Source organism: Carassius gibelio, chromosome A13 (genome assembly GCF_023724105.1).
Source record: "Carassius gibelio isolate Cgi1373 ecotype wild population from Czech Republic chromosome A13, carGib1.2-hapl.c, whole genome shotgun sequence".
Classification (NCBI taxonomy): Eukaryota; Metazoa; Chordata; class Actinopteri; order Cypriniformes; family Cyprinidae; genus Carassius; species Carassius gibelio.
This window is the reverse complement of record NC_068383.1, coordinates 18,669,653-18,688,599: the sequence shown is the minus strand read 5'-3', so window position 1 is coordinate 18,688,599 and position 18,947 is coordinate 18,669,653. Positions and strand designations below refer to the sequence as shown.

General features: G+C 35.6%; 1 protein-coding gene across 2 annotated transcripts in view; it reads left to right on the top strand.

Moving 5' to 3' along the window:
* Window positions 1–18,947, top strand: part of LOC128026402 (methylcytosine dioxygenase TET2) — a 42,279-nt gene that overhangs the window by 8,185 nt on the left and 15,147 nt on the right. The window contains exon 1 of one of the 2 annotated variants that reach the window (XM_052613495.1): window positions 10,821–11,345. The exons of the other annotated variant lie outside the window; for it this stretch is intronic. Within the exon in view, the coding sequence (XP_052469455.1) occupies window positions 11,304–11,345 (42 nt within the window). The 5' untranslated portion in view covers window positions 10,821–11,303. Of the gene's footprint in view, window positions 1–10,820; window positions 11,346–18,947 lie in introns of those variants that run through there. 2 annotated transcript variants of the gene reach the window in all.

Here is an 18,947-nt window from a genome sequence, read left to right as displayed (position 1 = left end):
TTTTTTTTTTACTGTGGTGTACAACAAATATTTATGTTACTAGTTTAGTTCACAGGTGATCTGCATTAATTTTCAGATGTTGTTTTTTTTTTTTTTTTTTTTTACTACTTTCATGTGCTAATGTCCTAATTTAAAGGGTTAGTTCACCCGAAAATCAAAATGATGTCATTAATAACTCACCATCATGTCGTTCCAAACCAGTAAGACCTCTTATCTTTGGAACACAGTTTAAGATATTTTAGATTTAGTCCGAGAGCTCTCAGTCCCTCCATTGAAGCTGTGTGTACGTCTACTGTCCATGTCCAGAAAGGTAAGAAAAACATCATCAAAGTAGTCCATGTGACATCAGAGGGTATGTGGAATTTTTTGAAGCATCGAAAATACATTTTGGTCAAAAAAAAAGCAAAAACTACGACTTTATTCAGCATTGTCTTCTCTTCCGGGTCTGTTGTGAGCGCCTTCACTGCAGTGTATGCTATATGATTCACGAACGAATCATTCGATGTAAGCGGATCTTCTTGAACCAGTTCACTGAATCGAACCGAACCTATCCAATACGCATTAATCCACAAATGACTTAAGCTGTTAACTTTTTTTTATGTGGCTGACACTCCCTCTGAGTTCAAACAAACCAATATCCCGGAGTAATTCATTTACTCAAACAGTACACTGACTGAACTGCTGTGAAGAGAGAACTGAAGATGAACACTGAGCCGAGCCAGATAACGAAAGAACGATTGACTCGTTCACATAAAACTATTTTGTTTGTTGTTGTCTAATCCTCCAATCATTGTAAAGCAAGGATGAAGCAGTTATAACTGATCCCCATCCTCACATCATAACATGCCCTGTCACTTTTAGTAATGATTATATTTGTCTTCCTCGTTTTTTTTTTTTGACTTAATCTTTCTATTTTAAGAGCTTCGTTTTTCTTGGCTGCAGTGTGAAAGGAAAATAAATGGCTTGAAATGATGGCTTTCAAATCGAAGTAGTAGACTCTGCCAATTGGTTGCTTTGGCTGTGAGCTAAGAAACATGCAAATGATTAAGTGATTGCACTCATGCCCCGTACAGCGAAACCAACCTCTTCTTTTACTATTGTTTTTTTTTTTTTTTTTTACAAATACAGAAATGAAAAATAAAGGGCACAATACAAACACAGGTGAGGTTGCATGTGACTGAACCGCTTTCATAATTGGCACGTATATTTTAGAATAAAAGGAACTTAAATCTTACAACCTCCATTTACTCTCTTATACATTAAGTAATTTTTTGGCTGTGTGTGGAGAAAAGCTAATGAGAATGTCAGCAAATTCTTCATGATGGAGCTCAGGATTGTGCTCAGATCCTTGCGAAGACCTCAACGACCATCGGCACAAGACCATGGAGACCAGACACGTCCTCTGCACCCGTGTTGCAGCTTGGAATTCATCTGGCCAGAGGAGAACTTGCCCCCCAACTGAGCCTGATTTCTCCCAAGGCTTTCTTTCTCCATTTCTGTCACCAGTGGAGTTTTGGTTCCTTGCCACGGTCACTTTTGTCTTGCCTCGTTGGGAAAGTATGACTGATTGCACAGACACTATTAGAAGAGAGCTGAACAACATGATCATTTAATCCTCAAAAACAGACTTAGATTGGAAAAAATACTCTGTTATTGTCTTCTTGCATTATTGACAAGCTATTTTCCTGTTTGAAACTGTAAAGCTGCTTTGACACAATCAGTACTGTATCAAGTGCTGTACAGATAAGGGTCACTTGACGTACCATGTGACCATTTGCATAGTTAGTTTGCACACTTATCAGATCACACACATAATCAAAAAAGAACACAGAAAAGGCCTGGGCCACTCGCAGTGGGTTTAATATATTCAGACTATCCAGTGTGTGTCAAGTTAACGAAAGGTAAAACTGGTGTCTCATTTTTGCTCTGAAGCTACCACACTGCACAAGGAAACCTCTGAAAACTAAGCTAGTAATCTATTGTTTAGGTAGTTTACAATGTTAATATAAGTTTTTGAACCAAATTTTGGAAATATTTTTAAAGACTTTTTTCACAGAGTCTTACATGATTATTTTATGACATCTAAATAAATAATAAAAGTTACCCTTTTACAACTAAATATAATTTAAATGTTTTAAAATCATTTAAAAAAATACCACCATTGAGGGTGCAATATTCCATGAAGGATGTGTGATTGCAAACAAGAAAATAATTTTTTTTGAACAATCTCACATCATCAGGACCTCTAATCAGAAAGTTTGGTCTCAATCAGTGCCTCTTTCATTGATGTTTTGGGTACAAGAATGAGAGTTGATGATGTTAGGAGTTTTCACTTTAAAGATTTGTATATTATTATTTTGGCAGTTTGATTTTCAGTATTTTTGAGTCATGTCATTCTTCATACTAGTGCATCTTTTGTTTTTGCATTTCATTGCTTTTCCGGAGCCGTTACCAAACATGACTTGATTAACTGCAGAACTGAGCTGATATGTGTGCCATGATATCAGCGTGTATCACCTTGACATCTAACGGTTGTGTCACAAACGGTTACTGTCAACATTTAATCTTAAATCCTCCAAATTTCCAGTCATATAAAGACGTGGACTGTTAAAACATCATCAGAGGTGCACACATATTTTATGTTTTTACAGCCTTTTAAATGTTCAGATACTGTATAAGTACTGGGTATGTTTTTAGCAGTCCCTCAGTCAGGTCAGTGTTGGTTTGACACTGTTTTTTTCACTGTTATCATGAAAATTAAACCAAACATGTCAAATAGACTAGCAGACTGATTAGCAATAAACCTTTTATTAATTTTCAGTTTTATCACTATTTTTTGCACAAATAATTTTCTCTCATTTTTGGAAGCTTTAATGTATTCAACTTGCTTTCATTCTTGTCTATGAAAACCGTAATCTATTCAGTGCATGAGTTGGCAATTTCAGTCATTCATCCTCCACCTCAGATGCAGCTGCATGTCAAAATTAATTTTTATTGACAAGTCCCTTTGGTATGTGTTGGATAGTCTTATTTATAATGTTTTTTTAATGTCTTTTTTGCCTCTTTTTTTATGTAACAGATAACACTAAGAAATAGAAACTCTACTGTAATGTAAACAGAGAAACAAATAAGCAGTGCATCATCTTTTGCAGTGTAGGTGTTAGTAGTAGAGGAGACAGGAAACAATGAGCAGAACCTTGTCTTGAACGTGGGATGCCCAAAGCAATCTTGGCTTCAGCGGTCCAAGAAAGACATTGCAGGTAGTGAATTTGGAATCTTTTGGTATATAACAAGACAAATTTGATATACCATTTCAAACCTGCTAAGGCTGGCCACACACTTGAAGATTTTAAGGCTGAATTTAAGCCCGATTTGCACCCCCAAGCAGGGCTTGTCACAAAATTTTTTGTCCCAAAAATTGTCATGATTATGCTCCCAATCTATACAGAGTGTCCTTGACTCTTGATTGGGCTGCCTCTGATGTGATACTCTCGTTAGCCAATGAAAATGAGCAAGTGTCACCTACCGGATGTTGCGTTGGCATCCACAAACATGTCACCAAAGTACTGAGTACACCAGAGTACTGAGAAAGAACAGCACCCATTTGCTTTTCTTTTTTTCACTCTACAACCGAACACGTGCCAGGACAACATTGAGTATCCTCCATGTGTTTTTCTTCTCTAGTCATGTTTGATCTTGCGAGTCTCTGTGAGATCTTGTAACACTGTATCAATCGTTCCTGGAATTAACAAGCGTGTGGTTTGTGATCTAGATTGTGAATTCAGAGGATTATAAGGCTAAATCATGATATTTTCCAGGCCTAACATAACCAACATAGACTCTCAGATAAAAAGGTACATAATCGGTCACTGGGGCAGCTTTCAAAAGGTACACATTTTTACCTTATTTACCTCTGAAAAACAGTGCTTCTCAGTTCCAGTCCTCTGATTGATTGTGGTCCCTACATAGTGTTCATTGCTTCCTACTCCCTGAGCAGGGGAAATCTGTTGAAGTTTACTTCACTTCGGAACATTAATTCATGTATTTGCGCTAAGTAACAGCCTGCAGCTTCTTCACACACAGACAAAACTTAACAAGAGAAGTGTGAAGTGTGACATAATATACCTCTGTAAATAAATACAGTTTAAATTCACATCTCGCACACTTTAATGCCCTTTGATTTGAACATTTCAAGTCTATTTATTGTCAATTCTTGAAAAAAAAAAAAAAAAAAAACATACAAAATTTGCAGAACAATGGCACACAAGATTTGAATTGCCCAAGAATTGCCCTAAAAGGTACATATTAGTACCTTAATGGTATACATTTGTAGCTTTTTGAAAAGGTACTGTCCCACTGACAGATTTTGTACCTTGATTTCTGAGAGTGTACTGAATCCATTTGGCTGTCCTTTTTTTATAAAATTTTGTTTAACTCTGTTTTGGTGACTTTTGGAAATCAAGAGCTATATTTTCCTCATTGTACCATGTTTGAAAACAGAAAATGGCCTATGTATATAGTTTTAATAATCATTTATTTCCATATTGTTCATTTCAGCAAGTAAATTGCTCTACGAGTCATCAACTGTTAATTCAAATTAATTAAAACTCTATGAAGCCTATTCAGTGTACTAATAACAGCAAATTAATTTTAATAATATGTCATTTAATTTTATTGTAGTCCTTTTATTGACATTGCACTTGATTTGTATAGAATTCAACTGCATAATTACAGATGTGTTTTGAAACCTGGTACATGCTGTGAGATCTTAGATCTAGAACTGTTTAGAAGAAGGTAGGATGATGTTAATGTTATATTCATGTAGTTAAATCTCCAACAGAAAGTTTTTTCTGGAGCCTGTGGGCAGGGGCTGTAAGGCTGTGTGTGCCCTTGTAGGATCATTGGCAGAAGCTGGTGTGAGTATTTGTGAGCCAGGCAAGCTAGAACAGCTGATTGCAGGCTGAAGTGTAAGAAAGTGAGCAAACGAATCGTGAAATGTCAGTATGAATGAATGCCTCTGCATCAGCTCTCTCTCTCTCTCTCTGACCACTGTGATCTGATCTCTGATCATCCTCAACACCTTGTAATGATTCCATCACACCTACAAACAACAGAAATCCAAGCCCAGAACATGATCTGGCACATTTAGCCACCTCTGATGGCAGAGTCCAAAGGCATTTTAATTAGCTATTTTATTAGGACTATATACATCTGAGTACACATTGGTTTACAAAAGATTAAAAAAAGCTAAGTGCAAGATATAGTCACATTATAATACAGATATATAATGCCATATTGCAAAATACAAAGTCACATTGTGAGATATAAATTGCAATTACAATAAAAACTTTATAATCGTAAGTAGGGCTGGGTGATATTCATATCAGTCAAGATCAATAATTATCACTAAATGTTAAATCTTTATTTCTTTGGTTTAAAACCAGATTTTTGCTCCAAAGTGAAAGTTGTAGAAACTAACCATTAACAAAATAAATATCTAAATAGATTTTTTTTTCTTAGCTTCTGCATGCTTTAATGAGTGATATTGTTTCAAATCAGGAAGCAGGTTTGGGTCGCCTGATAATAATTTCTATCTCTTTTTGTCACTTAGAAATGCACATTTGATAGTAGCTTGAGTTAAATTTTTGTACCTTATCAAAATCAGTACCATCTGTAAAAATTGCAGCAACCTCAGTTTTATATGGTTACATTTATTCTTTTTTTAACAATATATTTATTTCATTTTTTAGTTCGCACAATACAGCAGATTACACATTTAGTAACAATCATGTTAATACAGCAAACATTTTACACCCTATTCTCCCGCCCATCACCCCATCCCCAAACAAAAGAGAAAAAATAAATACAAATTCAATTAAAATTACATTAACATTTTAAAGATACCTAAATCAAGTAAATAGTGTTTCCCAATTCTTTAAAGAAGATCATGGTATTACCATACTCCCTCAGAGCTTGTTGCAACATTTATCGAACTCTTCGTATCATTTCACCGAGGAAAATTATATCGTAAAAATAATCGTTATTGAATTATCGCCCAGCCCTAGTTGTAAAATATAAAGTCATGGTACAAGACATGTACATTTATATCTTGCAAGTTTGTTTCTAATGGGGCAGTTTCTTGTAATTGAGCTTTAATGTTTCACAATTTTACTTTATTGCATTATATGAAGTAACAGTTGAAAGATATAAGGTCACTTTGTGAAATATAAATGAGTGGAAATGGGCTTCCATTGTAACTAGTCTACTTTATAAAGTAGACCAAACATGGAGAAACTTGTTCAAGAGCAACACTCAGTCAAGACTATACAGCATTCAGCGTGCCTCACCTCGAAATATCTCATCACTTCCAAGCTAACCTAAGATTAATGTCTGTCAGTAGTGAAAATAGAAAGTCTTGAAGCATTTTACACTACCACAGTAGTTGCCATGGAGGAGTTTGGTAGTACTGGAAAATTTCTTCACAGTCCTCATGACTTTAAAGTTGAATAGTGATTTAAATTTCTATGTAAGCCCTCTGAGTAAGCCAATGGATTGAATCGTTCAGTTTCTTTTGACAAGTCCCAGGTGTTCTTACAATATTCACTTGAGCTAATTCTTCCCCAAGAGCTGAACAGGTTTTTGTGTGTGATATGAATCATCATAGTTTAAAATAAAGTCATGACATAAGCACAATGACGGGGATCAGGCAATTGCCTTTTTTGTTATATTTGTAATTACAGGAGCCAGGTCTATCTGTTGAATTGTCCTTGCTGGACTTTGTCGACTCTCCATCTGTTTTTTTCCTTGTTATCTGAGTGCAGAGCAAACCACCAGTTATTCTTCCAGTGTTCACACTAGGGCTGCACATCCTGCGATGTGACTATCGTGGATTCGTACATCGCGGTAAAATTTTTTTTTACATTTCATATCGCAATTAGAGTTGTTCCGATTCCGATACTAGAATCGGAAATATCTTCGATACCACAACAAATTCTGGCATCGGCATCGGCGAGTACATGAACCCATGTACCGATCTGATACCATTTTCTTAAACAAGACCTAGTAATGACCGCTAGCTTTGCCTAAACGCTGCACGGTTCTTCTTCGCTGCTCAGAATGCATTGCAAACACAGGAAGTTGTGCTGTGTTGCCACAAGCAACCCGTTTAGAGCAGCGAAGAAGAAATTAAAACGCATTAGCAGCACTGATCTATATATGACTGGATCACTCATTGCGTTCTAAACTGCCAACAGACAGTAAAGCCGCTTCTATATTATAGATCAGTGGTTAGCAGTATGTCTCTGTAGTACCGGTAGTAAGTTACCGACTCCCGAGTATATTCAGTACCCGCAGCTGCGTTCAGTCGCTTCCATGTCAGGCTCCAGACAGTAGCCGAATATATACTAGTGTCTGTGAATATTAAACTGCAAAATACTATTTAAATATTACTCCTGCAATTTCTACATCTCTGTGGGTGACGGGCGCAGATGCGCGGGAGCTCGCTGTTTTGTAGTCTCTGCCGTGTGTCATGGACACGAACGTATGTGAGGACACGAACGCATAAACTATCACTTCATGAGAATTTACCATTTCATTTGAGAAAATTGTCATATCATAAACACAGACACTCAAAGATCTTCATGACATCCCATTAAAATAAATGTTTGGTTTAACGTGAGTAAATTGACAATATATTAAGCTACTGTTGTAGCCTACAGTAGATTTTGCTATGTCTCTATATAGTAATAATAATACGTCTCTATTAATAATAATAATAATGCCTAGACGCTTGCTTGTTTTTTACTTGTTTTGTTGTAAAGAGGTTATTTGATTAATATATAATTTTTTATAGGTATTCCTAGACTAATTTGTTGCAGTTTTTTATACAGTTATATTGTAAAACTAAAATGCCTTTTTTTAGTTTGCGGTGTTAGATTTTTGGCTGCATTTGAAGTTCTTTTTCGCTTAAGAAAATAAATAATACTGTCAAATTCATGTCAGGTAATAAAAATACTGTAATGAATACAGTAGTTCACCATGTATTTGTTCATGTTTTATTAAGGGATCAGTCTGAAGCACACCATAAAATAATTCTAGCAATTTACACAGGGCTAGTAGTATATACAGCTGTATATAAAGATACAGGAAATCGGAATCGAAGAGAAAAAGGGTATTGGAACATCTCTAATCGCAATATATATCACAGAAAATTTAAATATCGCAATGTTATTTTTTCCCAAAACTTGCAGCCCTAGTTCACACACACTTCCCTCCTGACTGACGAAACCTTGTGGAGATGTTTTGATGTGGGCAGCATAAGAAACGTGTTTAGTAATGGACAGATTTAAGCTTTTACTTGACCATTGTGTGAATTTAATAGAAAACGCTTTCCAGGGCTTTCTCCCACCGCTTATTAACCATGTATATTAACAGGCTCCAGTGGGTTATTGATTTAAGAGCTGTATTCACTCAATAAATACATTGTTTTATTGCTTCTCGGTACCTTTTAGAGGGAATTAGGATTCTCGCCTCTTGCTTAGTCTGACTTTTCCTGCCGTCTGGGGTTAATTTAGTGTATGACTTTAGGGATATATCTAAGCATAGAGTCATGCTTTCCTGAAAGAGAGATATTTCCGGCAATTATTGATGATTCTTTGATTGGGGAACCTTTGGGCTCTGTATTTGTTTGAATGAAAAAAATGCTTTAAACAAAAGAACCAACCAAAACAATAGTAGCCCTTTCTTAAAATAAATTTTTTTTTTTTTATTTTGTATGCTATGTTTCACTTTTCCGTACAATGGAGTGGATAGAGCAATTTATGAATCTTCTTTTTTGGGTAAGCTATCCCTTTAAAAAAATATAACCGACTTTTTTAATTTGTCAAAGAGAAGGACATGTTGAAACATGCTAGGATTAATATTTGTAATAGTCCCACAGAGTTTACTGGTTTCACTCATGAAATGCAATGTCACTTGTACAACTATGTAGCTTTCAGCAGTCTTGAGAATATTAACCAGATTCAGCCTTTATATCCGTTGTCAATGAGAATACCACAACTCCTTTGTCCATTGATGTGAGCGTGAAGAAAACGGTCTCAAGGCACCTGACTCACTGCATGACCAATTTCCTTCAGCCACCTCATATGTTATCACACAAAGCACTGCAACAAAACTCAGCCATCACTGGACACAGCAGGCAGGCTGATTATGGAAGGCTGCTTTAGACAAACGCTCACAGAGAGACGGTCAGTCTATTATGTTTTTTATGCTTTGGAGTAAAGTTTCATCTAGAGTAAGGTTTAGTTGAAATGTCTTAGTTTACACACACATGGACTTGGACTTTTAGGCAAGATTCAGTTTTATTCATGAAAAAGTGATCAATGTAGAGTCATTGCTATATTAATTAGCAAAAAGGAATGGATCACGTTTATAGAAACTAAACAATCCAGACAGACCGGTTTAACATACAACGGTCATTCAGTTGAAATATAACTTGTTTTACGACCTTGAGTTACTACACACATTCATTTCATATTGACTCAACAAATACAGTCTTTTTCAGTGAAACAAAATATGCTATCTACTATATACATTTTTTATTGAGGCATTCATTTTTTTAGGGACGGTTATTTTGGTTGTTATTTTAATAAGATTATTAATCAATTTCTAGAATATATAAGCAAGTCATTATAATAATGCATGGACAAACACAGATTTTTATATATAGTTAATATATCAAGATATATTATGTTAAATAAAGTTGCATTTGAATCCGCCGGCTCCCTGGTCTTTGTATTCAGTAGCTTTGCTAGTGCTAAAAGTAGCTGTTGCGTTCCCTTGTCCTCATCTGACCTCCTCAGCCATATGTTTGCGTGTGGAGGTTGGCGTGTGTCTGCAGACTGGGAAGAACAGTACATCATGTGACAGCTACAGTACAGCGGTGGACGTTCTGTCGAATTCACTGTAAACGCATCTCCATGGAGAGACCGAGAGCGCGACTGCCTGCCCTGAAGCGTTTGACATCCTCCCAGAAAAAGAAGAGTGATGCGCCTTGCTGTGATGTCATTTATGAAACCAGCTGTGTGGCAGCATGCTTAGTCAGACTCGTGCTCTCTCTCTTTTTTTTTAGATAGTGTTTTCAGCTCTGCATTTGTCATGGGAATAACATAATATACACATAATATATTAAGACAAATTAATGATAATGTGCTTGGAAACTTTTCAGTGCTTCTAAAAATTGTGAGTGTGCTTATAATAATAATAAGAGTGAGTGACCATATAATTATTCTAAATGATTATTATTACATTATTATCATTTGTGTCACTATATAGGATTATTAGAAAAATCTATATATAAAAATATACAATTCAAATTATTTGAATAATATTAATTATTATTTCAATATTACTAATCTATTTATAATTTATTTATAGGAATAAATCATGATTAGTTATCTCATGTTTTGCACTGTTAATACATGGAAACTTTGTTGCTTCTCTAAAAAACACTTTCTTTATAATTATATAAAAATAATATATATTAAATATAATTACTGTAGCTAACATTTGTCGATATATAAGATTATTAAAGAGAACAATTATGGAATATATAGAATGTAATTAAATTTTTCATTAGATTATTAATTAATTATGTTTATCATTGTTTAATGATTAAAATCATAAGATTATTAGAGATGAAGTATTCAATTAAAATATAAATAAACATCAAATCTAGAACATATAGTATGCAATTTTAATTTGGTTCAAGTATATTTATTATTATTTCCAAATATTATTCAAATCTATCTTATTTAGAAATAAATGATAACGTATTTATTTCACATAGTGCACTGTTAATGCATTAAGACCAAAATGGCTCGTAATGTGCTTTGAAACTTTTCTGTGCTTCTAAAAATAGCTTGCCAAGACCACTTTTCCTGTTTACTTCCCTTCCCTCCCCCACCGGCTTTAAACTCCAGTCCGGTCGTGAGTGTCCGGACCACAGATTAACGCTCTCCCTCGTGCGTACTTGTAGAGTAAGAAACCACATAGGGGATCCTTTGTTTAGGAAGGTCTAGGCATGGCTGATCCTTTTACAAGCCGCTAGAGTCCCTTCGCGATTGGCTGACGGGGTGCTGTCTGCGTGTGTGAAAGGCATGCGTCGGCTGTCTGCGGCAGCGGCTGTCCAAAGCCTCTCTCCTCTACGCTGATCATGCAAACCTGTGCTGCTCGCGCTGCATCTGCCACTACGGCCACTTATTCTTCTGAAGCCGAGGGAGGCAAGATGGCTACCTTTTAGGATTATGCTGCCCAAAATTGAGGGTCTGCCTCTGAGGAATGAGAAGGTACAGCACCAGACTGGATTGTAATGGCTATTGTCTCAAACAGATGCTCCCGGGAGAGTGTGTGTGCACTGGGAGCTTTGTGCACTCGTATGTGTGTGTTTATGCTCTTGTTGTCATTGCCGCATCATCAGTAATGTGCCATCAGCAGGGTTCAGGTAGGGTGCAAGGATATTTCCAAACCATGAAAAAAAATCTAAGTTTGATGGTAGCATGCTCCTTTGTTTTTCTCAAGTCTTTTGAGCATTTTTGATGCAGCATCTCAAATCAGTGTCTTAAGAGTGTAGCTTGCTTGAAAGGGCAGCTGCGAGTGTGTGTTCACCTGCACCGTGAGCTTTTTTCCCCCTGTACCAGAAAGTTCAGAAACAGGAAAGCGGCAGTGTATGAATGAAAAAACCTCACAACTTCAGAGAAACTACGCACGCTCTCCAGGAAGGAAGCGTGCGTTTTTAGAATCAGCGTAACAGCGAGGGCTTGGCGCTGCGAAAGTTTGCACGCGAAGCAGTTTGTTCATAACTACTGGCTTTGATGTGTTCAGAAGAGGGTTCGTAACCGAGTAACTTGGCATAATATGCACTTTCAAGTTTTAGAGATGATTGTTAACTTCTCAGAGTACCTGCTAAATTATAAAGACATGATACAAGATACTCTTACGCAGCATGTGATATTTATATGCTCTGTGTTATTCAATCATTGCTGTGTTTTTGAATGAGCGTGTGGTGTGGAAGCTCTTGGGTGAGATACACAGGGTGTCAGGTCTCTCCCCCTCTCCTCCTCTCCCTCTGTTTGGGTTGGATACGCCCCTTCTGCTCTTAATTTCCCTGGTAATGCTTCCTAAGGGAGGCGTCTTAGGATTCTAGCAGTATGTGTGCTGTTGCTAGGGGTGTGTGTGTGTGTGTGTGTGTGTCTGGGGGTAGCTTTACTACAATGAAAAGAAGACCAAGTCAAGTGTGGGTTTTTTGAGTTTTAAAGGCTTCAGACACAACAAATCAAGAACAAAGCTGTGGAGCCACTGCTGTGAGGGACTAACGTTTGAGGTGCCGAGAATGAGCAAACGTTCCTCTTAACATCTAGTGATGTTTCCAATAAAAAGCACATTTTCTTATTTGTGTTTCAGGATGTTGCATCGTACAGTTGTTTTTGATCCTTATGAATTCAGAAAAAAGTATGTAGTCATTTGAGGAGATTTGCTTACTTTCTTGATACGCTTGATTCTTAGTTTATTTATAAACACGAAAGTTTTGGACACTGTTACCATGATGCTGTAATTTGAGCAGCTGGTTGATGTAGGTCTGCTTATAATCAGGCCCAGACACTATATCTGTGGCATTTTTGTTCTGCTCAGTTCTGTGGATTTTAATAGATTTTAACATGATTTGTAGTGCACACTTATATTTAATACTAAGATATTTAATAAACATAATAGTTAATAAACAATTTAATAGATGTTTACATTTCAAGATCCATAACATATCTTTACAAAATAAATAGGATTTCATTTCATGTTGTCTTTGAATAAAAATACATTAGAAAAGTAATTTTAACTGTTCTGTTTTATCATATTGCTATTCCTGCCATTATTAATATACAGGCATTTTACCATAGTTAAGGGGTTTTAACCTCTGTACCCATGATACAAATCACTGTAACACACAGCCTTGAATGGCTTATTGCTTTAATAAACCAATATTGCATTTCGCCAAGTTTATTGCAAGAACTGATAGCTCTCCGTGGCACATTTTTATTTTTTACATTACATTGTTCAATCAACAAGAGAACCATCTGTCACAGTATTGAATTTGACCTGTTATAAGCTGGTCTTTTGATTTTCATGTTTAATTAGATGTAATAAGTGCTCCAAAACTCAGCTAAAGTGTCCATGTATGAAACATGTAATTGTGTGTTTTTATCATCCATCTACAAAAGATTGTTTTAACTCCAATCTTTTGCTAGAAAATGACGGTGTAAACTCGAGCTCAGGTCTGTCAGTGCTGTTTTTCCTGAAAAACAACAACTTTGGATTTACTTTGCAAGTTTACCCTGAATTTGCACAAACTACCTCTAACTTGCAGCCTTCATGTCTACAGAGTCTCATTTTCATTGTGTTTTCATAGTGTTCGTCACATTTTTTTCCTTAATTAAACCTCATGATCAGTAAGCATAAAATGTTGCTGGTAACCGCAGACATTTGGGCTTCTGTATTTCAGGAAGCAGAAGATCTAAACATTTACAAAGCCCATTCCCATTCAGAGCTGAAAACAGTTCCTGTAAACTAGGGCTGGGCGGTATATCAGGTTTGTACGATATATCAATATTTTCTTTATAAGCGATTCAGTATGAGGCAATACCATTTATATCGATACACAGTAGTTTGATACAAGCACATCTTAAACAATATAGTGGAGGAAACAGACTTAGGAGCTTCGGACAAGTGCATAATCTAGTTTGTTCTTAACATGTTCATGACAAGCTTCATATTAAGGCCTTAAAAAACTGTTAAGACAGTTTATAATTTCGTTTCGCAGTAGTTTAATTGGTTCGGCCCGTCATATGCTCAGACAGAAAGGCTGCGTGTACCTATGACAGAGACTCAGGCTACTTGCACTGTTAAATGCGTTTGAGATGTGCTGTCTTCTTGAATGCATAACTTACATTTCACAGGTATATCCTTCAGCTGTACATTAGGGCTGGGACTTTAACGCGTTAATTGAGATTAATTAATTACACAAAAAATAACGCGTTAACTAAGATTAATTAATTACAGAAAAAAAATCGCACATTTTTAATAACTTATTATTGCACCGCGGAACATTTCTCACTGGATGAGTTTCGGCGGACCCATTTTACTGGAGCACCAACTAGCGTTCGCATATCACCGCAGCAGCACATCGAGCCTCAAGGATCACCTCAACGCAAAACATATAGCAGCTAGCGTGGACTTTACACTTTATGTTGAACTATATATTATTTTGTTGGTGCAACAGTTTATGTTGAACTCTTTATTGTTTTGGCCAAGGTTATTGAGAGTTGGACTTAGTATGTTATGGCCTCTGAAGCAACAGAGAGATGTTTTCTAATAGTCAGTGTTTCCAATGTTCTGAATGTAATTGACAGTATTGTGTATTACTTAAAAAAAAACACTTTACAGAAGGTTCCAGCACCTATAAGCTACCTGAATTTCTGAAATGTACTATTTCTAAATTGTTTCTAAATATGCTATTGCTACACTTCATGGCAAAAATTGCACTGGTCTGCTAGACTTGGTTGAACAAAAATAAACAATATTTTGTTGCTTAAGCTTATGTATTCAGTCATTATTCAATGGTATACTATAAATCCATGTGAAAAAAAATTACTTCTCACTGTTCTCAGGTCAAATATTTATATGCGATTAAAATGCGATTAATTTTGATTAATTAATTACATAGCCTCTAATTAATTAGATTAATTTTTTTAATCGAGTCCCGGCCCTACTGTAAATATTTAAATGTTTCTCTCAGAAGTGCATGAGCCTTCTGTTCTCGGATTCTCCACTAAACTTCAGTGAACGAGCACCGCCTCGCACATGTGCGCCAAACAGACAGAGCTCAATTAAATAGGAGCACTACAATTATAATTACAAGTAAGTCTATTTTTATGATAGCACTGACTGTAAAGAGAATTAAATGGAATAATTAACATAGACTAACACAACTGTCTGCTTTTGTTCTCGTTTATTTTAGTTTTTAATTTAGTGAATTTAACTTCTGCTTTAAAAGCCTTATTTTTGTTTTTAGTTTGTAATGTTAAAATTTTAGAATGAAATGTGATCTTAACCCTTTTTTGCACGTAATATAAAGGCTTACATAGTCACATTAACTTTATTTGAAAATACCAAAATATATAATCTCTAATCGCCCAAAAAATACAGAGATATGATTTTTTTGCACAAATCGCCCAGCTCTACTGTAAACCATATTTGAGTAACAGATAATGCCTTTCCACAATGAGTGCGAAAAAGCGAAATGAATATCGGATCTGATGACATGCTGGAACAAAATAGTATATTTCCATGGTTGCTTCAAAATAGACCACAAACATTTGTGCACCGAAAATGCAAATGTTTTTTTTTTTCAAACTTGTCCGAATAATTTTTTCATTTTCGTGAAGCGAAAAAACATGGGCCGTCCAATAAGATTTGAGTCCTATTTGAGTCCTTGTTATCGATGGCATTTGAGAATATTTATTCTCACGTTCTTTTTACAGAATAATATTTTTTATTAATTGTCCACTGAATTATGTGATGTGTATAGACGGTTTCATCGGGCGCACGCGTCTGGACCTAAGTTAACTTCCGGTCTGTTGGCTCCAGTAATTGCCTTCTACAAACGCAGTGAAAGTCAAGGTGATGAGTAGACTGAAGTTGGGCTCAGGTGGTTGTGCTGCGGATGTGTTTCCCATACATTTTATTTATTTTTGGAGACTCGCCACAATTTTAAAACTGATCGATTTTCAAAAAGAATTCGTTGAATAAACATGAGTAACGTTACGTACTGCACTTTTATTAATAATAATTCCTTACATTTATATGTTTAAATATCAAAGCAAAGCACAGGTGTTTTTATATCGCTGTATTTCTGAAGGAAGACTTGCATGTTATATGCCTGATAAAGCAGGGTGTGAGCGTACCAGCTCTGCTTTGTTTACAGCTGTTAATCGACATGATTATGGAGATATATTTTCTTTATGTATTTTGTATGCAGTTCATTGTATTTTTATAGCAATAAAGAATGTTTATGACAAATATTAGCAGTGTATCGTTATTAAACATACAAGGAGTGCATGTGTCTTCTTATTAATCAAAATCAACTATAGATCAAAATTGGAAGTTATTACAAGCACTTGATGATGTTATAAAGATGACGGTAAGCAAATACATTAATAGTTAAATTTTCAAGTGTAGCTTGATGCTAATTGTACTTCTAATTATATTTTAGGATGTAGCCTATTCTTGTAAGCATAATAGATAGTTTTTTAGTGTTTATCTTAATTTAATGTTGTATATTGAGCAGGGGATGATGTTAAATCCATTTACGAGATACATATCTGAGGAAAAATGCATTGTTGGTTGGCGCCACCTAGCGTTCAGGCATGAATTAACAGACCGCTAACATTTGTTTCGCATTTGTTTTGTCTGCGATTTGCCTCGCTTTTTCGCATTGCGCTCAGTGTGGAAAGGCCTTTAATAGTAGTGAAAATGATTCCGTCACAAGTCACCAATTCCAAAACTTAGAGCATCTGATTTTAACCTTACTTAAGTATTTTACTGATACTAAATATAGGCTTAAAGATGCACTAGTGAAAGAGACGTGCCAGTGAAAAACAAGGAAGAGTTGATATGTGAGGAGAACAATAAAGTTTATTTAACGATAATTGTGATGTGCTTTTTTTCCTTATTCCTTATTAATCTTTATTGTTAACCATATTGATGAGAAATGTGATGTATATGTGCATAGGCTAATTTAATTCAGTTTTGTTCTATAATTTTGTAAATAATCTTTTTTTCTACACACACACATACTAGAGCTGTGCTATATGGGCAAAATATCTAATTAAGATTTTTTTTGACAGATATTGCGATTACGATTTGATTTGCGTAAAGTCAAGCTTCAGCTTAATATTCTCAATAATGTGCAACACAGTATGGGTGTCATTATCCTGCTGAAAATTTGTAAAAAAAAAAAAAAAAAATCGTTTTTGTTTTTGGCATTATTCCAATAGGAATTACTGTTGTTCTATCCAATACAATATATAACAAGTGGAAAATGTGCTCAATGTTTCATTTTATCCAAGTGAAATTAGCAAGCAGTTAGACTGAATTTAAATTCATTTTTGAATGTAAGTCGATGCAGTCGATGCAGGTTGCGCACGTGCGTCGAGCCTCATCGATACTATAACGAGAAATGAGATAACGAGATGTCGAGATAACGAGAAAACAAAGGAAAAAAATAATAATGTATGGCATTTTTATGTGTAATTTTATGTGTAATTTCAACACTCTTTACAAATGTAGTGGAGTAAAGAATACAGATACTTATTTAAAACTGTAGTGAAGTAAAAGATGCTAATATCTTTGATACTGATACTGAGAGTATCCAAAAAGATACATAAAGTACAGTAATTAATTACATTTGCTCAAATACTGTACTCTGCTCCCATTAGATCCCTATTGAGACTACTTTGTTACTGAAAGTAGTTTCAGTCAGAATCTGGCTGACCGGTTTTGTTTCATTACTGAATGGGAATATCAGAGGAGCTGGTTACTATTCTCTTCCTATTCCACTCAGTAATAACAGTTGCAGCGGCTGCCAAGTGATTGCCTCACTCTTGTTTCAATCTCTCTGTTTCATCAGCCCTCTTCTGGCATAAGTGTTAATGATACATGAAGGAGTTTTCCTCAATACTATATTGTTGGTTCAGCTGAATTTATTTACACACTGCACTAAGAGAAACATTTAACTTGCTTATGAATGCAAAAAACATGAAACCACAGTTTCTCACAAAATGACTGACTGACTCCTGCAAGTATTTAATCTTCTCATGCACACTGCTTTACATGGCTTGTAAAATTGTGTTTTATGTGAGGTAGTTAGGTTTCAGTAAAGCAGGCATGCTGCAAAGGCTCTCACGTGCAGTTTTTCTTTTTTGGTATGGAAAAACAATTATGAAGCTATAATGAGTGTTACTAATAATGTTCACAATGTGGTATATTTAAATTAGAGATAAATTACAGTGTAGTATGGATTAATTGTCTCTTAATTAAAAACATTCGCAACTTGGTTTTTACTGTTTAAATACATGCACTTGCATGTACACAAACCACACAAACACATTCACAAAAGGCATACCAACAGAGTTTAGGCAAAAAAAAAAAGAAAACATTGCTATCTGTTCTTCCTTAAACCTACACTGTCAATTGAAAGTAAAAAATCTACATACTCCCTACATATTCTATTACTTTTTGGTCAAGACCGTGTGGAAAAGACTAGTGGAAAATCTCTTTCTTATTCTCGCTTGACTAATCACTTGATTGAATCTGTTGTGACGATGTTTTGTTTAGCTTGCTGCTGAAGAGTTCTTCAGGATTTCGTCATTGCCTGCATTGCTATCAGTTATAGTTTTTTTGTGAGCCTGGACTGCAGTGTTCAGAGATATATTTCGGAAAGGTCTCATTTTGTGGAAGCTTCGCTATTCTGGGTTAATGCTTCAGGGGAGATACGTATTCATTCGTACTTACAAGCCCTGGTTTCCTTGGCTTATGAGGGTATATGAGTTATATCACTGAGTGAACTCCACTAGCAGGTGCTGGATTTACAGGTGCTTTGGATTTAAGGTGAGTATGTACGTGTCTTGGTGTGGATCATCTTAAAGAGGCGATGCCTGACCCATGCCCAGAATGTGCCATAATTCCTCTTGCTGTGCATCGATCACATCCGGTGGGTCTGCTATCAGGATTGCAAGGTTTATTACTTTCTTCCAGTGTCTCTGCAGTCGATCGTAATCATAAACAAACATTTCAAAGTAGAAAAAAAATAAGAAGACTAAATCTTCTTATTTAGAATACAA